Below are 22,222 nucleotides of genomic sequence, written 5' to 3'. Positions count from 1 at the left end.
ATTGTAACACTGGGCAGGTCAGGTTGGATGAGGTGAGAATTCTGGGTCACCCCAGTGGGAAAGGCAGCAGAAGCCCTCAGGCAGCTGTTGAAACAAGTGTTGCTAGTGGTTCCTAGGAGTTGTCTGAGACACATAAGGTTCAGTATCAGCATGGGTTTGAGCCCAGGTCTTTCTGTCTCCAAGGTCAGCTTTCTTCCCAGTACACCAGGCTGCCCTATGCCTCATAGAGTGGGTCCATGTCCTCCCCACCACACTGGAAGCCCCATGAGGACAGGTTCATCTTTGTTCAGGGAACAGAACATAATACTCCTGGACAGTCATAGGTGAGTGAGAGCCCTTTCAATCCAGAGATTTGGGCCAGGCCAGATTGGCTGAGTTCTCTCCAGAGAGAAGGCAGCAGGGACCCTCACTCAGTTGTTGGGAAGGACCCTTCATGACCACCTCAAGAAGCACTGGTAGCCCAACTCTGGGCTCTGTTCTATTTGTTTCTTTGGAATACAGGCCCTCGCTCCACCATCTCACTCTGAGGTTGTACCTGTCAGTCAACTAGAATTTATCAAGCATCTACTATGCTCCAAGGACTGGCCATGCTAAACACTGAGAATCCAAAGCAAGGCAAAAACACAGGAAGCGAGAGTTCACTGTCTAACGGGGGAGATCACATGCAGACAACTATGTACAGACAAGATATAGATAGGGTACAGTGAAGACCATCAGTGGAGGGAAGGCCCTAGGATGAAGAAGGCCCTAGGATGAAAGAGGGTTGGAAAAGGCTTCTTGCTGAAGGGGGGACTTTGGCAGAGATTTGAAGGAAGCCAGGGAAGATAGGAGGGGGAGAGGAGGAGAGCCTAGGCTAACTGACCTCTGCTCTCTACCTCTACTCTCATCAGAGTACCCCCGATGAGCCAGCCCGCTCACTCCTGCCCTGCTGGGGTCTGACTGGATGTACCAGCCTCTAGGGGCTAAGCCAGTCTGGAGGCAGCTCACCCTTCAGAGGAAAAGGAAGGTAGTCAGAGGGGCGGGGAATGGGAGGGAGGGATCTGGCTCAGAATGAACAAGAGTTGGCCACCAGTTTCCATAAGACTTTGGTTTTGTCTTTTCTGAACTCACATGGACCCTTTAGGTCTTGGCTTCTTCTCTTCAGAAACCAAAAAACAGAATTTTCTTACAAAAACACCAAAGAAGCCCAGCTTAGTAACACACAGCTGCCAGGTGGGGACCAGGGAGTCCTGCATGACTCAGTTTATTTTGGGTATGCTGAATAAAGCACCAACAAAGAACCCCCAAATCAGTGGCCAAGCCCTGCCCGGGAGGGGCCTCCCTGGGTAGGACATCCTCACTCAGGCTTCCTTGTTTTCTTTTTTTCAAGATTCCCCTTATTCAGTGAGTCTGAAAGGGAGACCCTAGAACAGACCTAAGGAGAGATGGGGCAGGTTTTGGCAGAGCCCTGGAATGACTACTGAGCATGGAATCCCATGGCCATGGCAGGGACAGACAGGAGCTGATCCACCTCCTATAATATCCCTGGCCTGGGGTCTATAGAACATATTGCCACCATCGATCAATCAACTGAACATTATTAGGAACTTAGGTGCTAGGCACAGTCCAAGGTGCCACCAGAATGTACTCAATCTCATCTAATATTGGAAGCTAATCAGGATTGGGACTAGCTTATACTTAGCCCTCTGGGTCCACATGTGCAGCCCTTTGACTGAATCCAAACTTCACAAAACAAATCCCTTTTACAAAAGGATTTGTTCTGTAAAACCTGGATTAAGTTAAAAGGCTGCTCCCAAGGGTCTAGGAGGCCACATGTGATCTTGAGGCCGCAGGTTCCCCACCCTTGCAGGCTCTCTGGAGACAGTAGGTACAGTAGGCTTTTCCTTCACAGGGAGGCAGGGGAATATGATGGAAAGGAATAAGATGTAAACTCTTGGGGCATCCTGTCAACTCTCACTCCCCCCATCAGGGCTCTAGGGGTACACCTGAGGAGTTGAGAGTAATTCTCTAATGCCATCATCTTGAGCCCCCACCAGTGTGCTTCTCCCTAAGATCATCAGTTAAGAATTATTCCACCCTTAAGAAGCTTTTAGAGAGGAGTATTTACTAATGTGGACAAAAAGAATTGGGAGTCATAGGGACTGAAGTCCAAACTCTGGTTGTCACTCCCTGTGTGACCATGGACAAGTCACTGAACCTCTTTGGGACACAGTTTTCTCATCTGTGAAATGAGAGAATAGAACGAGATGACCTGTAACCCTCCTTTTAGCCCTAGATTTGACCCATGTCCACCAAGTTTCTGTCAAGTTTTAAATCTACGATCCTTTACATCAGGTTTCTTTTATCGTTTTTGGGTCAGTTAGTGGTCCTCTAGGGAAACCTATGGATCCCTTCTCAAAATAATGTTTTTAGATGAATAATGTGAAAAACAAGTTAACAACGGAAATCCATTCTATTGAAATCAAAATATGAACCAAGCAAGCAGATGGACTCCAGGTGAAGAAGTCGTGCTGCATGGCCTTCTCTTGGACCCAGGAGATACTTCTAGAATCTCTCTCTCTGTCCCAGTACAAACCTAGCTGCCTGAGTACATGATGACTCCAGCTGCATCACCTACTGGCACGTTTGAAGAAGGCAGAGTAACAGTTCACCCCAGGCCTGTCTGTGACCAGGCAGAGACCCATGCTGCCAATCAGAATAACTCAGTCCCCAAGAAGGCTTCATAGGGTCAACAGAAAGGCAGCTCAAGTCAGTGGGAAAAGTCCGGGACTTCAGATGAAGAAGACCTGCTTGGGTTCAAGTCGTTGCTCCATCACTGGCTGGCTAGGTGAAACTGTCACTTGGTCGCTGTGGGCCAGGCCTAGTAACCCTCAGTCCCTGATCTGTGAAGCTGACCCTGGTAGCTTTGGCCCAGCCATACCACTTCCAAGACCACCTGCCAATTCAACAAGCACTAACCAGTCCAGTTACAGAAACATGGCGGGCCTAGGGCCCTGGCCTCCTTAGCCTTGTCCCTCTAAAGCACAGCTCGATGGCAGATGGCCTCCTGCTCCAGGAGGGCTCCTGACCTTGGCATCGTGCTCATTGGCGCACATCCTCAGATTCAGCCCTACCAAAACACAAGCCTCTGCAGAGACAGACCCAGACCCTCACGCCCTCACGCTCACATACATGCAGAGACCCAGGACCCAGAGGTGAGCATGTGCATACTCCCATGCATGCAAACATATCATGGAAAAAGCAATTGGTTTCCAACCCTTCTCCACTCCCCTCCCCCCACGGAACTATGCTATCCTGCCAGATGCAGGAAATACCTAGCATATCGGCAGCAAAGCCTTAGGCTGGTGCTTTATCCAGGGTGATGAGCGAGGACCCTGGTGTGGCCAGGGACCTGTGTGAGCCCAGCCTGACGTGGAAGGACAGCAGATCTCCACTTCTGCCCCAGCCCCAGGGGCAGCCATGCTGGGGACATGCAGGGATGCGTTACCTGCAGGACCAGCTGCTGCCACGCAGTAGCCAGGGGCTGCCCATTGCCAATGGTGCACGTGCTGGCCCGAGGCTGCTCGCAGGGCTGGTGGGCCCGCTCCAGCTGCAGGGAGACATTTCGTCGCTCTTCCTCCAGGGCCCGCGTAAGGCGCTCGAAGCGGGCCTCCTGTTCCTTGACAGAGGCCAGGATGCTGGCAGCCGACCTGATGTCGTAGTCATCCATGGCGGCTCTGGTCTGGCAGCTGCCCAGGGCAAAGAAGAGGTTAGGGGATGGGGCCAGGCCCAGCCGCCTCCACACACGGACTCACCCACGCACAAGGAGGCAGCTCGATAGAACATTCACTCCAAGATGAAAATCCTGGCTCCCCTGAGAGCAGCTCCATTTTTGCTCATTGATTACATTTTAAATTTAAAGTAATTAATCCAGGGCTGATGGAAAACAGGCCTGCACTGTGCAGGATCACATCTAATGCCTTCGATCCCTTCCAAAGGCAAAGCAGCTGAGGAGGCAGACTTCAGGCTGCCTCCTGAGTGCACGTCACAGAGCAAACTGGGAGCTTTTAATGGTTCTAAAGAGGATGCTGCGATCTCAACAGGCAGAAAGGAGAGTCCCAGCTCTCCAGATGGATGGACCTGGGGAGAAATGGCGGCAGGTACAGCTGGCTCAAATAAAATGGTGAGAAGAAAGTGGGAGTATATGGAAGCATGATATCATAACCTCGGACCTGGAAAGGACCTTGGCGACCATCTGATCCAACAGAGAAACAAAGCCTGGGAATAACTTACTTAAGGTCCCACAGTTACCAAAGAAAAAGGAGTTGGGCTGCCTTAGTGGTCCGCAAGCTTAAAGCTGAGTCAGCAGATATGAGATTGCCTGGCCAGTAAAAGGGCAGTGCCTAGGTCAGAGAAGTGCCAGGCCAGCTGTCCTCAGCTCTGAGCAGACCATATCCAAAGGGGGGGCACCTTCAGAAGAGGGGACCAGAGTGGGGAGGGGGTAGAAGCCAGGCCTTGAGAAGGCCAGGACATGGTGGCCAGGCTTAGGAGGTAGCTGGGCGGAGAATGGACAAAGGACCAGGTTTGAAGTTGAGAAGACCTGAGTTCAAATTCTGTCTCATTTACCATTTGTGTGATGCATTTTATCTCTCTTAAGCCCACTTTTTTCATCCGTGAAATGGGAATGATTATTCCCATAGTATTTACCTCCCCGTGTTGTGGTAGAACCTGGCCAAGTACTCTGCTCACGTGAAGGTGCCACAGCAATCAATGGGTACCACTGCGATAATCTGGAGGGCCCTCAGTTGGAAGAGATCGGCTTGTCTGCCTGTCCCAGAATGCAGAACCAGGGTGGGGGTGGTTATATCTAGAGTGGAGGTAGGGGGGCTGCCTCTGGGGTCGCAGGGTGGCCATAGGGAATCAGGTTTCCCTTCACTGGAAGTCTTTGGACAGATGGTGGCCCCTTGGGAGGGCTGTGGGAGCCCTGGAGCCTGGCCCAGCTCAGGGATACTCCCTCACTCCAGAAGGAGGAGCTCCCCATTCATCTACCTTGATATCCTTGGGCAAAATCAGCACCAGATGGAACGGAGAATGAGCAGGCAGAAGCTGAGACAAGAAGCCTGGGGAGAAGCAGATGCCCGGGGGCTTCCTGGGGCCCAGCCTGGTCATACCAGGTGGACAAGGTCTCCTTTGGAGTGGAACTACATGTTCCCAGGGTACTAATTCCTGGGGAAGAGTGCATTTCACAAGCCTGTCCTGGGTCTTGGTAACTGCCCCCCTCACATCTTCAAACCCATCTTCAGTCCCCCAGTCTACACAGAATCCAAGGAGGACAGTCCACTTAAACACACATGAGGCCAGATAGAAAAGGGACAATTGGGCCCACCTCTGGAAATGGATGGGGCCAAGTGATTCCATTTTCATTCATGGGGTTGGCGTCCTCTGTAGATACAGTCAGAGGTGATGGGGGTAGGATTCCAGATTCCCAAAGAGGTCATATGTTAGCACACTCAAGCAGGCAGGGCAGTTGAGTAATGGGGCCAAGAGCCAGTGAGGCAGCAGTGGCTGCTGCCAATCACTCCACTCAGGGCACAAGGCTTCCTCGGGTCCGGAAGTGCCCATGCACTGTGGCCACTGAGCCTCCTGGCAGGGAGGAGGGGAAGAGAGCCCCAGGAGGCCTGGTGTGAACCCTGGAGAGTCTGGCTGCCTGCCTGTGTCTGGGGTAGGTAGGTCCCTAGAGCCCAGCTGCTGAGCTGGCTGAGGCTGTGGGCCCAGAGAACATGAGTGATGGAGCTCGGAGGGCAGAGATAGCATGCCAGAGACGCTGCAAAAACATTGGCACAGACCATAGGCTGGGGGACTGGACCCCAGGCATCCTATTGAGGGGGGCAGGTCAGAGTAAGCACTGGCATTTCTAGGGCACATGAAAGCTCACAAAGCACTTCACATATATCTTGTCTGATGTTCATGATGACTCTGAGGTGGGTGACATCATTGTACTCATTTTACAGATGAAGAAACTGAGGCAAGTGAGGGGTTAAATGACATGCCTAGGGTCACACAACCAGTAAATATATGAGGCTGGGTGGGCTTAAGGCTGGGTCAAAAGGCTGGACCAAGAGAGATGGAAAGAGGCTTGGGAGGAAGGGGGACGGATCCTTGCTGACTCTTGACTACATTTCTAATTGGGTTCCCAGGGATCCTGCAAGGGCTGTGGCCCAACCCAAGTGAAGGACGTCCTAGCTCAGGGAGTCCCCAGGCTGCCTCCCCTCATCTGCTCCTCAGCCTTTCAAAGGAAACTGGAGCATGGAAACCCTGGTGGATAAAGGCAGCCGGGTGAGACAAGACCACATGGCTGAACTCACAGAAGCGGGGGAGGAGAGTGGACTGGAAAGGGGGAGGGGAAGGGAAGGAAGAAAGGGAAAGTGAGAGGGAGAAGGAGACAACAAGTCCTGTATTCTGAGCCTGAGGTACCCGATTCAAACCCTATCCTTAGATGAGCTGCTTATCTTCCCTGGGAAGAGGGTGGACAAATGACCTCTAGTAACCATCATCACTTTGAAGGTTGGCCAAGGGCTTTCCATATGTGATCACATTTGATCCTCACAATAGCCCTGGGAGGGAGGTACTATCATTGTCCCCATTTTACAGATGAGGAAACTGAGGCAAATAGAGGTGATGTGACTTGCCCAAGGTCATACAGCCAGTAAGTGTCTGATGCTGGATTTAAACTCAGCTTGGTGAACTGTAGAACCCTATCAAGTGTGAGGAAGTGACCCCTCAATGACAGGCCTCTAACCCTAACCCTAATCCTGCACCAGCACCTAGGATTCATGGTTAGAAGGAACCCTAGAGGTCACTTGGCTAATACACAGGTCTAGAGTGCAAAGAGAATTATGTCCATTGTACAGATAAAAAAAACTAAGAAAGAGAATTACCTGGAGTAACACAATTAGGAAGAGTCAGGGGCAGGATTTGAATCCACGCCTGCCAATTCAAGGCCAGGGTTCTTGGCACTATAACAAATGGAACTCTGACCCAGGTGATTTTTGCTAAGAGTGAGACCCGGCTAGGAGGCAGCCACTTGGGAGCGGGGAATTGGGAGGGCCCTGAGAACATGGAATGTCAGAGCTGGGAGGGCATTTAGAACATAGGTCAGAACTCAACTTAATGGTCATCCAGTCACTTTACACATGAAGAAAACTGAGGCTCAGAGGGGCAAAGACAGTCACTGCAGGGTTTGACTCCACTCCATTCCATTGCCCACTACCCAGGCATACCTGCTTCCTGCTCCCCCACCCCCAAAGGTTGGCAGCAGAACCCTCAAGCAAGTGCTCGCCCTGCAGTGGAGCCTCTCGAGGCCGGCTGAAGTTGGCATGCAGAGAGAAAGCATGCAGTAGGAAGGGAGCCATACCCACCTAGAAGGGGAGGTGAGAGAGGACAGAGGGTTAACCCTGGCAGACCATGGCCCACTATGCTAGAGAAAGCAGGATAGCAGCAGCTGTAAGAAAAGGGAGGAGAGAGAAATCAGAACTGAGTTAGTAGAAAGAGCCTCAGGCTCCAGCCTTTGCCCCCATACCCACTCCCAGTCTTTTTCCACAGCCATGAGAATGCCACATTGCCCTGACAGACCCCAAACTTCAGGAGGGCAGACAGTTGGGCCTTAGCTTTTTGTCTTTCCTAGAACATAGCAAAGAGCTCAGTATACAGTTGGTGCTCAATCTATGTTTGCTGAATGGAAGACAGATGTGGAAACCACCAGAGCAAAGGGGGCCCTGAAGAGTCATTGAAGCCACCCTTTCATTTTACAGGGGAGGAAACTGAGGCTGGAAGATGCTAAGTGGCCTGCTAAAGGTGACTTGGTAAGTTTTAGAGCATCCACTCAAGGGCTGGAGAGGCATCAGGAAAGGACTCAGGGGATGCTCATCAGACCCTTCTAGGGCTGGCAGGGCAGACTCAACTAGTCCCATTAGACAGAGGAGATAAGTGGAGGCCAAGAGAGAAGTGAAAACAAAGGGAGGCCTAGAACCCAGCTCTCTTGACTTACTAACCCCCAGGCCAAGGCTCTTGCCCTAGACCCACGCCATCCCCTCCAGATGCCATCCCTGGCACCTACGCAAGCCCACTGGAGAGACCCACCAGAGGTCGGCCTCCTACCTCAACCTGAGGACAACAGGCGCTTTTGAAGCTACCAGGCTGTGACATGCCCTCGCTGACCCGGTCAAAGCCAGATCCCAACAGCCTACCCACCTGCTTAAACACTGCCCACTCACAGCAAGTCAGCAGCAGGAACCCAGCCTGGTCTGCCCTCATGGAGAAGAATCACATGGAAATGAACTCTGTTCTGGATGGCAGTTTAAATACTGTCCCTACAATCTTGTTCAGGTCATTCATTGCTTGGTAAGGTCTTTCTTCCCATACTACAAGGGGGTAGGCTTCAGGGGATTTTCATACCCCTCTCCTGTATCTAATCCAAAGATGTAGACAGGATGGATGGAGGTGATGATCAGAGGGAAGGCACCAGACATGGAGGGGGATGGGGAATGACTTCCTGCAGAATGAAGCTCTTAATTGTCCAACGTACTGAATATTCTCCATGACTGGAAGAGAACTCAAGGCCACTCTCCTGGCACCGGTAATATGTAGAGTACATGTGATCAGAAGTTGGCCCTTGGTTGTTTGTGATGGAGAAAGGGATTAGCTGGGGATAAGCCTGTGTAGAACTGGAAGGGTATGAGACAGTTTGTGGGAGTGAACTGGAATGTGCATCTGCTGGGGATCCATGGGCAACATGAGGAATGGGTAAGGAATGGGTATTGGGGCTAGATAGGGGCTGACATGCCTTGCTGGTGCTTTGAGCCTAGACACTGAGTGAGTAGTGATCCCTACAGAGAAAGCTCTGACGGCTCAGTTTTGGCAGAAAGGGCCATAGGAATGAAATAGCTCAGAGCCCCCACTTAGCTCTGCACAGAAAGAAAGAGTGCCCACAGAATGGCCAAAAGACCAAGACCCTTAAAAAGTGTAATTGATGGCCAGTAGTGGAGTACTGATGACCATGTGGATGTAAGTGAGTCTGTGTCTGAGTAAATGAATTTGTCAGGTCTGAAATAACCTAATTTTCTTGTACACAACAGAGAAATAAATGCTCAATCTCCTTTAGGTCTATTGCCAATGTATTATTACCCAGTATCTCCAGAGGTTCTAAGAGTAAACTCTGAAGAAGGCCAGGTGCTCAGAGAGCACCCACTTTTCCAACCTGGAAGGTAATGTCCAGGACAATCACTGCCCTAGAGCTTTGGAACACTTTGCCCCATTGGAGGACTCCAAAGACACAATATTAAGCTTCCTACACGTCAAATCATCTGTTGTTCAGTCAATTTTCAGTCATATCCAGCTCTTTGTGACACCATTTAGGGTTTTCTTGGCAAAGATACTAGAGTGGTTTGCCATTTCCATATGAGGAAACAGAGGCAAGCAGGGCTAAATGATTTGCCCAGGGTCACACAGCTAGTAAGTGTCTGAGGCTGGATTTGAACTCAGGTCTTCCTGACTCCAGGCTCTAATTACTTACAAGTTGGTAAAAGGCACTCAGAGCATTTATCCTCATCCTTTCTGACATCTCTGCAGACTTTGGCAATGCCACCTTCACCTCCTTGATCCTCTTTTCTCCTTAGTTTTAGTGGCATCACTGTTTCCAGGTTCTCCTTTTCCCTATCTGGCTCTTCCATCTCCTTTCCTGGATCCTTATCCCAGCCACACTCGCCCAACTGTGAGTGTCCTGGGCCCTCTTCTCCCTCTACACTATTTAGCCTGGGGATCTCATCAGCTCTTGTGAAGTCCATTCTCTCTAGGAAAGTATTATATCTACTCATCTGTACCTAGCTTCTCTGCTGACCTCCACTTTCAAATTTCCAACTACTATTAGACCTTTAAAACTGCATGTCCAGTAGACATCTCAAACTCAACAAGTTCAAAACTGACCTCATCATCCCTAAACAACCTCTGCCCCCTTCCCTATCTCTGCTTAGGGTCACACTCTCCTCTCAGTCCTGCAGGCTCCCAACCTAGCAGTCATCCTGAACTCCTCAATATCTCTCACCCACCATATCCAATATGGCACCAAAGACTGTTGATTTCACCTTTGCACCACCTCTGAAATACGGCCTCCTCTCCTCTGACCTTCATCCACCTCCCACTAAGACTATGGTAATAGCTGCCTGGGGGGGAGGGCATCTGCCTGCCTCAAGTCTTCCTCTACTCAGTCTATCCTCCACGGAACCACTGAAGTGAAGTCCCTAATGCTCAGGTCTGATCATATCATCCCCTACTCAAAAACCTCCAGTGCTCCCTGTGGCCTCTAGGACCAAATAGGAAATTCTCTTTTTGCCTGTTACAGGCCTTTGAAGGCTCTTTCCACCTTCCTACCACCTAATTCTCTGTCACATAATCTGTGATCCAGTAACACAGACCTCCTCCCCTGGGACCCTGAGAATGCAGGTGGGGCCAGCTGGTCAGTGTCCAAGGCTGGATTTGAAGTGATGGAAGGCCCGAGGAAGATTGTCGGGACAGTGTTTAAACTGCCATCAGGAACAGAGGTCATTTCCATGAGATTCTTCTCCAGGAGAGCAGACTGGGCTGGGTTCCTGCTGCTGCCCTGCTGTGAGAGGGCAGTGTGTAAGTGGGGGGGTGGGCTGTCAGGATCTGGCATTGAGGGGCAGAGAGGGCTTGTCACAGCCTGGTAACTTCAAAAGCTCCTGTTGCCTTCAGGCCAAGGCAGGAGGCCAACCTCTGGTGGGTGGTTTGCAGGCAGGTGTAAAGCCTCACACTGAAGACTGACGAGTGGGACTTGGTGAGCCAGTGTGAGCTGCCTCCAGGCCCCCCTCCCACCCAGGGACAGGGTCCTCCACTTTGCGACAGCTTTGGTGGGAAGTTTTCCATTACACGGAGCCCACATTGGCCTTTCTTTGGTCTTAGTTTCAAACAGAAGAAGCCTAAGCCCTTCTCCACAGTCAACCCTTGAAATACTTGAAGATGATCGCCATGTCCCTGCAGCTTCTCCTCTCAGGCTGAGCACCCCCAGTCCCCAGGGTCCAGCTCCCTCCCCATCCAAGCTGCCCTCTTGTTGGGAAGGTCCAGTTCTCCCAAGTTCCTCCTGAAAAGTGGTGCCTGGAAGTAGGAGTACTGCTTCAGGTAGAGACTGACTTGTCAGAGGTCTTTGTAACACCTTCAATCTGAGTGTCTGAGGCAGCTGGTGGCACAATGGATAGAAGACCCGAGTTGAAATCCAGTCTCAGACACTTATTACCTATGATCCTGGGATGGTCACTTAAAAAAACCCAAACCTCTGTTTGCCTCAGTTTCCCCAAATGTAAAATGGGGGTAATAAGAGCGCCTACCTCCCAGGGTTATCACGGGGATCAGATGAGATAATAATTATAAAACCTGTCTGGCACATAGTAGGTGTCTTCCCTGGGGGTGATCCTTGCCTTCTCAGTCCCCCATCCTTGGGGTCTTTAAGAGGAGGCTGGATAAACATTTTAGGGCTGAAGCAGAGAAGGGTCTTGCTTTAGGGAGGGTTTGGACCAGGGACTCCCTGAGATTCCTTCCACTTCTGAATTTCACAGATCCCCTAATCTGGCTATTTACACCATTTTCTGTCCCTGGAGATTTTTCCCCCTGTTTTGTCCCCCCCTGCACCAATCCTTGGGCTACAGCTCTGCTTTAGCAGGACAATCGAGGCTGGAAGAGTGGAATTGGGCATTCCTTCACCACCTATCTGAGAGACCCCAGGGTCTCACCCTCCATCCATCAGCTGACCCTAAACCCCACTGACGTTCCTCTGGATGGGCCGAACTGGGCAGAATTAGACCAATTCAGACCAGTGTGATGCCTTCTTCTTTCTCTCTCCTTCTTTTCTTAGCTGGGATTTCACACTCTCCTCTCCAAGATGTTAACACCCCCACACCTCACATTCTGGTATCCCTCCAGCCCACTTCATTAACATGCTACTCACCTCCTTCCCTCAAACCTGGGTGGAAAATCTTACGTCAGGCACATCAGACACAGAGCAGTCACTGTTCCCTCAGAGGACGCCTCCTGCTCTTCTGGAGAAGTTGTTTTAAAAATCTGATGAAGCTTCCCCTGCTCGATCCTTGAGCCCCAGAGAGAGCTCTCAGCCTTTCCGCTCTGTCTACCTCAAAATCCCCACTGCTTCGGTTTCGCTTCGAGTTAAATTTCCCAGATCAAAACAAAAACAAAACCCTCACTTTCTGAAAAATTAGCGATTTAAGGTGGTTTGAATATATCAATTCTCTCAGCTTCAAATGTGAAGGGTGGCCTTTCACAGAGGAGGATGTTGCCGAGCATGGAGAAACAACCAAACAGAAAGCCTGGCTCCTTGAGCAGGTGGCTGAGACCCGAGTCTGTATGCCTGCCCAGCAGTTTCCTGCTGGCTGTCCTTGGGAAAATCCTTTCCCAACTTGAGAGGAAGGCTCCCCCTGTAGAGACTGAGGAGGGGGGTGGAAGAGCTGATCTCTAGGTCTCTTCCATCTCCAAGATGGGATCACAGATGTAGAGGGTCTAAAAGGAACCCTCGAGGTCTTTTGGCCCAAGTCTCTCATTTCAGACCCTGAGGAAGGTTAGATAACCACCTGCTAAGCCAGGTACTGGGTTAAGGGTTTTGCAAATATCTCATTGGATCCTTGTAACAACCCTCCAAGGTAGGTGCTATTATTAGCCTTATTTTACAATTGGGAAAATTGAGGAAGACAGAGGTGCAGTGATTTGCCCAGGGTCACACAGCCAGCCGGTTTTGAACCTAGATCTCCCTGACTCCAAGCCTAGCACTCTATCCATGACAACACCTCACCATCTTCAGTTCAATAAGCAATCACATTAGGCACTTGATATGTGTAGGCACTGTGCTAGGCCTAGAGGATACAACAAAAAAGGTAAACCAGGCCCTGTTCTCAGGGAGATTACAGTCTAATAGTGGCACAAAGCTTTGGCAAAAGTGGAAATGTAGGCACTCTCCTGGTGGAAATCCCCATACCGCCTACTGCCTTCTTGGGCTGCACTGCCACCCCTGATGTGCTAACACCCAGCACCATTATGTATCGTGTCTTCATCTGGAGTTCCTAGGAAGGGTATAAATAAATTCTTTGAATGGCATCTTCTTCTCCTTCTCCCCCTACTCCCAGCACAGGACTGAACTCAGGGCAGTTGATCAATAAGTATTGGTTGACATGCCCTGATAACTACTCAGCTCCAGAATGACTTAAGTGTTCCTGTAACAATAGCGTCCTTTAAAGCAGTCCTTTGTGTCCAGGCCCCTTTTGGCAGTTTGGTGAAGCCTGTGAACCTCTTTTCAGAATGACATTTTTACATGCATAAAATACGTAAGATTACATAGGACACTATTGGAAAATACAGTTACCAAAATATATACTTTAAAAAATCAAGTTCATAGGTCTCTAGTTAAGAACCCTGGCAGATGGAGAAAGCAGGGGCCAATCAGAGCCCCTTTTCCAGTGCCTATTGGAAGAGGCAGCCAGAATTGTCTGTGGAAAGCACCTCTCTGGAAACCTGGTCAATACAATTCTCCTCCTCTCCTCTCTGGCCAGTAATACCTCACTCTCTACCCACCACACAGATACAGCTTTATTCACTCATTCCTGTAGGGTACTGAGGGGCCAGAAAGCTTTTTATTACTCAAATCAACATGGCTGACAATGAGAATTAAATACTGAGACACTGGGGGCCCAGGATGGAGAACAATGTCGCCTTGGGCAATTAAAACAAATTTGGATCAATTAGACCAGTGGTTGACCCAAGCTTTCCGACAACCCCAGAACTGAAGGAACATCAATTGTGAGGGGGAGAGGGGGGGTGAAGCCAGGGAGGACTATTTAAAAACAACATCATTATTATCACAGCCTGAGGCCATTTCTAAACTGTGAGCAAAATGTTAGTAGTAAATCACTAAGTCTGGCCAGTCTTCATCCAAGAGGCAGGGGCAAAGCAAAAGCTCCCAACTGCTTGACTCAAAGATGGCTCCCTTCCCCTCCATCTCTTTGCCCAGAAAGGTGCCTGCCTAAGCCTGTGCCACCCACAGGTGGCAGGAAGTGTCATGTGCTGCCTGAGGCAGGGTCACCGGTGCCAGTGAGGAAGCCCCAGGAAAGAGAATTGTTGCTTAGGGCAAAGAAAAGATGGGCAGAGAGACATGAAAACCTGCTGAGTTACCAGGGAAGTTATCACTCACTGCAGAGGCATTTCTACCCAAGGGGTGAAACCTTGTCTCAAACCAAGGGATTTGTCTACCTTGAGGGAGTTAATAATCTATCCTACCACAAGTGGCTATGCTTTCTGGAAGAGAGCCTGTGGTATAGGGAGGGTGGATAGCCCAAGTCTTCTAGGCTTCCTCAAGTTCACCCCCCAAAACACCACCCCACCCCACACATGCATACCTAAACAACTTCTCCCCACCATTCCTTCACTCTCCTGGCACCTCCCAAAACTTGCTTGTTCCCGTCTGCCATCCTCTGCCCAGGAGCACCTTTTATTCTGAAAACTTATCTGCCTGGTTCTCTTTGGCATGATGGCCCTTTCACCTCGGGCACCCCCACCAAATCCAAGGACTGTTTGGTTAGCAGGTCCACACACAAGAGTGGGTGCAAGCTGGAGCACTTCAGAGAAGCCATACATGGAGACCCCATATGGAGCCACCACCCATTGAGGTGCAGCAACCCCATTAAGTCGTTGGAGCCAAGTACAGGACATAAAACCACATTGAAAAGGCCCCAGTGATCTTGCAGCCTGGAGCTGGATGTCAGGGAAGAGGCTACTGTCAATTTAACACTTCCTTTGGAGCAAACCACACACTGGTAAATACCTGATCTCCTCAGCAGATGTGTCAAATGACTTCTCCTAATGATGAGAAGTTAATTGGTACTAAAAATAGAAATTGCACACACAAGTAGACATAGCTACAGAATTTTCATTTTCAAGCTCCGGTCCAGCATTGACAATCCTCTATGAAACCATCAGGATTCCGAGGAGGGGGTGGGGGTGTGATCTCTGTGACAGCTGAGTCTTCACCAAGGACCTTTCCTAATACCTGGGCAGGCATGGGGGAAGAAAACCTGGGAGATGGTGTTGGTAAATCCAACCAAGTGGAAAAGTCTTCTTCACTAGGTGTGGAGGAGTTCCTCACCAGATCTGGGCCATTTCATCATAACTGTGGTGGGTCACACTGACTCCCGGGACCATCTGCTGAGATGGGGTTGGGGGAGGCAATTTCAACATCAGCCCACAAGAATCCAGTGGTGGCTACAGTGGTTCCAGGGTCAGAGGCCCAGGCTGCAAAGGCCACTTCTGACACTTTGTGTGACTTTGGACAAGTCACTCCCTTCTTGGGGCCTCAGTTTTCTCCTTTGTAAATTGAGAGGGTTAGTCTTGATGGCTTCAGAAGTCCCTTCTGGCTCCAAATCTATAATCCATAAAATCACAGCTCCTTGGGATTCTGAAATAAGGACTAAGTGGATTTGGAGGCAGACGGTCTCTCCCTTTGATCTTGTTTTCAGAAATGTAATGCTACTTGTAGCTGGATGACAACTTAATGAGACATTGGTCTACGGGAAAGGAATAAGAGGTCTCTGTGTAGACCCCAGCAGGACAGGTGCCAGAGAAACATCCAAGTGGTTGTGTCCTAATGGCACTCTGTGTGTGGTGGGAGAGTCCAGTACAGAAGCTTTACCGCCACAAAATGGTCCTTCTTCTGGGCCTGAGATGGACACAGCCTTCTCTCTTGGGGGATGCTGCCTGGAGGGTTTCCTGCTTCCTTGGGGAGGGAGCTCATAGACTCATAGGGCCCTCAGAGGCCACCAAGTCCAACTCTCTCATTTAATAGATAAGGACACTTGCCCGAAGTCACCCAGGTAGTATCAGACGAGAGAGCTGAACTCAGTTCCTCTACCTCTGGAGCGGAGAATCTAAATTTTCTTTTATCCTTAATTTCACTGTTAAGCCTACAGGGGAGATTCAGGTCTCAATCTCTAATCTGAGGAGAGCCACACAGAAATGTTAATAGTCTCTCTGCCATGGCCCTCAATCGACTCCAGTATCTATTGTACCCCAAATGTGCTCTGATACCAGTAGCTATGATCAACAAGGGCTGGGTGGGCCAGACTGAGGAAGGCTGAGCCAGGAAGCCCGAGGATGCCTGGAGAGAGAGGCCGAGGCCAAGTAACGGAACATGGGAGCAGGGTCAGGGGCTGTGCTTATATATTGCCAGCCCAGGAAAGGGCATAGGAATGATCTCCTCCAATCATCTCATCATCTTACAAAGGAAGAAACCAGCTTCTAGAGTTGGTCTAGAACATAAGGGAGGTCTAGGACATAAGAGAGCACCGAGTCCAAACCAGACTTTATTTCAGTGGGCTAGATACGAGGAGAATTCCTCATAATCTGACCTCAGACACTTTCTAGCCTGGGCAAGTCACTTCACCTGTTTGCCTCAGATTCCTCATCCATAAAATGAGGATAATGACAGCGACTGCCTTCCAAGGTTGTGAAGATGAAATGAAACTGTATTTATAAAGCACTCAGCACAGTGCCTGGAACATAGCAGGGGTTTCAAAAATGTTCTCTTTTTCTTGGGGCAGGAAAGAAAGGTATCAATATTGTCTTTGTCCCTCTGTCTTTCTGTTTGTGTGTGTCTCTGTCTGTCTGTCTTTCTGTCTGTCATCAACATTCTTTCTTTGGCTAGTTGTCCCCACCTGAAGTTTGTGCTAGGATATACTCTAAATGCATATAAAAGGGTCTTTAACTCCCATACAAGCACTCAAGGTAATAATGATGTACCAGGTAGGACAGGCTTTATCTCCCGCCACAGGAAATGCAGAAAGATGCAAAGGTCTCAAAGGAACTCATACGCTGATACAGAAAACACATAAAGCATTCAAAGAGCCCATGAGCATCTCCCAGGAAACACTAATATTTTGCTGTTGCTTAATAAGCACTGGCATGTCCCACTGAACCTGCACGGTTTGAATCCCTCACTGTAAGAGTTTTCAGGGGAAGGTGGCGGCATGTTCTTGCCCTGCTTCCCCAAGTCATGGGATCCCTTCATGGCTCAGGGGTCAAGTGAGGGATCCTCTTATTTCTCCAGGAAACTCCTGGTTCAGGAAATCTCCATTCTCCAGGAAGAGAGGTCCCTGAACTCTCAGCCTTGGGGGCACTCCTTCAAGGGAGGCATCGTCTAGGAGAACAGCCTGTCACCAGAGAGAAGAGTGATTCTGGGAGCATGCATCTGAGAGAAATTCCCAAATACAAATGTAGACATCTCTGAGTTCCTCTCTGGGCTGCAGAATCCATTGTTTGAGCTCTGATGTCTGCTTAGAAAGGGCTCAGAAAGCCCTGAACCAGCCCTGGTAACTCCCACAAGCTTCTGGCCCAGAGTCACCATTACCAACTCTTACCAATCGGAACCTGTGTGACATTAGGGGACTGAATAAGGATGCCAGGGCCTCAGTTTCCTTTTTTTTCAAAAAGAGTGAACTGGACTAGATGAGGCCCCTTCTAGCTTTAGCAAGCTGTGATTCTGAGGTACCTGTCCTGATGACCAAATCCCTCAAAGTTTGATAATCCAGGACCTACCCGCTGAAATTTCAAGTTTTTCTAGCCTAGTGCTAGGGTCATTAGTGTTTAGAGTGATTAAAAAATTCTCTGATGGATGCTGGGAAGGGCCTTAGGGATCATTTGGTTTAACCCCCCCCCCCCATTTCAGAGAGGAGGATATTGGGTTTCAGAGAGGGGAAGGGTTCAAGGTCATGTATATAGCCAGGAATCCTAGACCCCTGACTAGCGGGATGACCCTGAATAGTTCACTTAACTGCTGGCTGGCTGCCTCAGTTTCCCCATCTGTCAAATAATAGCACCTACCTCACTGAAGCCCAAATAAGATAATATTTGTAAAGTGCTTTGCAAACCTTAAAACACCACAGAAATGCCATTGGCACCGTCATCATCATCATCATCGAGTTGGCTCAGTACCGATTGGCCAATATGCTAGGGGTTGGCACACAGTAAGCACTTAATCAATGCTTTATTGTTCATTCTTACATGGAGACTGCCAGGACAAGATCACATCGTCTTTACAGAGTTCAAACCTTCATACTGTCTCTGATCTACAACTAATTAGAAAAGGAGATGGCACAGAGAGACATATTTCTCTGGTCTAAAAGCACCTGGAACTCCTGAAGGCCTTTTTTTCATAAGGGGCAATTGTAGGCAGAAGTTCTGTCTGGTTCTTCTCCTACAACCCACAATTTATTTCAATTCAATATATTAGCTACCTGCTAAATACAAGACTGTGCCAGTTCCAGAGATACAAAGCCAAAAGTCTCAACAGTGTCCACTGTTGAGGACCTAACATTGTTGTTTCAAACAAGAGGTGTCCAGTAAAGCAATACCAGTCAATTTGAGAGGACAAGCACTCAGAATGGGGGGTTGGGAGAGGGCTGGTTTCTCACAGGAGGCAGCATTGGGCTGAGACATAAAGAGGTTAGGGATCTGGAAGGAGGATGTTCCAGGCATGTTAGACAGCCTTGCAAAGGATGGAGAAGATAGAAGGTCAAGTTCAGGGAAGGGCCACTAGGTCAGTTTGATACATAGGCATGATTGGTGAGAAGCTGTCGGAATAATATAAATACATTTCAGTCTCCTTCCCAAAGAAAAACTCTAAACAGATCAAGAAAACACACTAGACCAAGTCCTGATGGGGAAATCCAAGAGAAAATCACACAGTGAGTCATTTTCCCTGTCCAAGTTGGCAAAGGAGACTAAAAGAGAAGGCTTCAGACCCTGGGGAAGAGCACTCCAGGTGACCAGGGAAAGGCTGTATCTATGGCAAAAGGAGGTCCCCAACGGATACTGGGACACCTTGACCCCGTAAAGGATGCTATAACCTGACAAAGCTGGCAGCTTTGTCGCTGACTACTCAGTCCCAGGTGACAGGTTCAGAGTGGATCTGACCCGAGGCAGATAGTGCTCCTGGTAAAGGAGCAGCCACAGGCCCTAGGTGGAGAAAGGAGAGAAGAGTGAACTCAGGGGCAAATAAAAACTTTGTGTCTAGGACCCCAGGAGCAGAGCAAGGTCTCTATTCAAGCCTCCACAGCAATAATTATGGCAGGAATCCTGGACCAAAGGGGAGTCTACCATTCTGTCCCTCTGAACCAGGAGAGTCCCCCAGCTGACTCCTAATAACTGAGTCCAGCATCAGTCCACTCTTGCTCAGACCCAAACGCAGGTCAGGAACTTGTAGAGCTCAGACCAAGGGAATAGTGATCAGACTCTGGCCTGGATCAGACAGGTCACCAGCCCTGTCCATGAGAGCCTGCTCTCACAACACTGACTATCCCAAGAAAGCAGCAGCAGAACCAGTCAAGATCTTTCCTCCAGAAGTACATAGAACCTATCCCTAACATCAAGTCCAACGGCAGGAAATAAGTTGGAAGAATAAGAAAACAAAAAACAATCTTACCAGAAAAAGTTTTTATAGTGACAGGGATTACAGATAAAAACCTAGAAGAGAACAAATGCCTCCAAAACATCTATAAAGCAAAAACTCAAAGAAAGCTCAGATTAGAATTCCAGGAAGAAATAAAGCAAGAGTTTAAAAAAGAGCTGAAAATGTTTTCTAAATGACATGAGAGTGCTTGAAGAAAAAAATTGGAAAAGAAATGAGAGCTATGGAAGAAAGAATTAAGAGAATTTACAGCTTGGAACAAAAGGTACAAACTCTTGGCAAACTCCCTAAAAATTAGAGTGGACCAAATAAAAGCCAACAACTCCACAAGGAAATAGTAAATATTCAAACAATATCAAAAGAACGATTTAGCTACTTTGATCAAGAAAATGGTCCATGACAATTCGAGAGGACTCAGGGTGAAAACTTCTCTCCATCTCCAGAGAGAGAACTTTTCAATTCTGAGTGCAGATTGAAGTCTATTGTTTTTCCTTTTCTTTATGTTACTTGTTTGTGCATATGTTTTCTTTTGCAATAGGGCTCACTATAGAAATATGTTCTGCAAGACTTCACATGTATATTTGATATATTGCTTGCCTATTCTGGGAGTGGGGGAGGGCTGGGAAGAAAAGAATTTAGAACTCAAAATTTTTTTTAAATGAATTAAAAAATTTTTAAATGTAATTGGGAAATATTTAATGAAATTTGATGTCCACATATTTCAGAAAAACAAACTCAGAAGACAGAAAAATTTAGAAGAAAGTGTAACCTTGCAAAAATGACTGACCTGAAAACAGATATCAGGAAGAAAAAATATTTAGGGTAGGTGGCACAGTGAATAGAGCACTGGCCCTGGAATCAGGAGGACCTGAGTTCAAATCTGGCCTCAGACACTTGAGACTTACTAGCTGTGTGACCCTGGGCAAGTCACATGACCCCAATTGCCCCACCAAAAAATAATCATTTTACTTCCTGAATGCTATGACAAAAAAAAGCCTAGAAATCATATTTCAAGACATCTTAAAAGAAAACTGTTCAGATCTTTTAGAGAAAATAGAATCTACTGGTCACCTTCTGAAAGAAACCACCATGTGTGTAGGGGAGTTACATAATTATGAAGGACGCGAGTGTGAAAGGACAAGCCTCACTCATTTATCCCTTCTCTGAAGGGTGTCAGTTGCAGGGAAAAAAAATCCATTTCCTAATCATCTCCTCACCCCTGAAGGAAGGCTTCATGAAATGAAGGTTTCTGGACCTTCCCCAAACTCCCAGAGTTGACTTCAACAACTTAGCTGGATCCAACAAGATGTTTCTTGGGCACAGGCCCTTGGGCAAGATTACCCAGACCTTGAATGGTGACACCAGAAGGCTGGAGAGTGGGTTTATTAGTGGCACTGCGGTATTCTGCTTTGCTATATGAACCACGGTTATGACCATCAGCATTAGGGAGGCCATCACCACAGCAGTAATGTCCCCAAAGTGGAAAGCATGATTAATTAAATATTCTACAACCCAATAAACTGAAAACAAGGAGACTGACCATCAGGGGTCTCTTTTGCCACTTTCCCTGATGGGCTATTTGGCATTTTTATGTTATGCCAAGAAAACCTAAGGATTTTTTTGGGGGGGCCTCCACCTTGGCCTCTGAGAGCGATTGTCAGCACTGACATTTTTCAAGCTTTGCTCACGATGTGACCTTGGCCTCCAGGAGCAGTCATCAGCACCTGCTGATACTCACAGCATTTTCAGGTTACAGTGGAGAAAGATAAAGCCTCTCCCCAGGCCCTGACCTTGGCCTCTCCTCAATGGCCACTGAGAGGTATCAATGAATCAGCTTGAAGCAGGCAACAAGAATGCTGAAAAACCAGGAGTCACGTTGCACAATGCGTTTGCTGGATACTCGATATCTCAGGTCTGCATTTTTCTGGCCTGTTGAAAGTCTTCTTTATCTGCACTCCCACCCCCTGGGCTGACTCACTCCTTGTCTGCATATGAGTTCTCCCACACTCCTGTGGATGGATGCCTTGGCTCCTGTCTGGGACCACAAGAAGGTGCCAAATGCTCCCCGCCCAAAGTCTATGTTCGTCGTCCACTGTCTCTGTGGTTGGCAGCCTCAGCCATTGGATTGGACATAATAAGCCCCTACTATGCACAGGACACTGGTCTTGATAACAGGATTCCAGAGACAAAAAGAAAATGGTCCTTGTCTCCAAGGAGCCTACATTGTACCAGAGTATGAGGTGATCGATACCACACAGAGAAGGACAAGATCATCCGAGGAGGAAATGGCACTAAACTTTCAAAGGGGGGATCAGGGGTGCAGAGCTGAGCTTGAAAGAAGCTGGGGATTCTAAGAGGCAGAGAAGAGGAAGGAAGGAAAGAAGCATTTACTGAGGATCTACTGTGTGCCAGGCCAGTGCTAAGGACTTTACAAACATGAACTCACTACGTTGTTCTCACAGCAGCCCTGAGAGGTAGGGGCTATCGTTATCCCTATTTTACAGCTGAGGTAACTGAGGCAGAGAGAGGTTAAGTGACTTCTCTAGCAAATGTCTGAGGCAGGATTTGAACTCAGGTCGTTCTGACTCTAGGCCCAGAGCTCTACTGACTGAGACTTAGGCTGCCTCTGGGGTTGGAACTACCCCCATGGCTGCCTCCACCTTATTCTGTCTGTTGCTCGCTTGAACATAATTGTTTATGTGTTTTCTCCCCACAAGA

At 48.7% G+C, this 22,222-nt stretch overlaps 1 protein-coding gene across 5 annotated transcripts in view; it reads right to left on the bottom strand.

Moving 5' to 3' along the window:
* ARVCF (ARVCF delta catenin family member) overlaps positions 1-22,222 on the bottom strand; it is a 352,355-nt gene that overhangs the window by 132,164 nt on the left and 197,969 nt on the right. For 4 of the 5 annotated variants that reach the window (XM_072599775.1, XM_072599774.1, XM_072599778.1 and 1 more), the window contains one exon: positions 3,488-3,728. The exons of the other annotated variant lie outside the window; for it this stretch is intronic. In XM_072599775.1, coding sequence (XP_072455876.1) covers positions 3,488-3,709 — 222 coding nt within the window. In that variant the 5' untranslated portion in view covers positions 3,710-3,728. The remainder of the gene's footprint in view (positions 1-3,487; positions 3,729-22,222) is intronic. 5 annotated transcript variants of the gene reach the window in all.

This window comes from Notamacropus eugenii, chromosome 4 (genome assembly GCF_028372415.1).
Source record: "Notamacropus eugenii isolate mMacEug1 chromosome 4, mMacEug1.pri_v2, whole genome shotgun sequence".
Taxonomy (NCBI): Eukaryota; Metazoa; Chordata; class Mammalia; order Diprotodontia; family Macropodidae; genus Notamacropus; species Notamacropus eugenii.
This window is presented reverse-complemented; position numbering and strand designations above follow the sequence as displayed.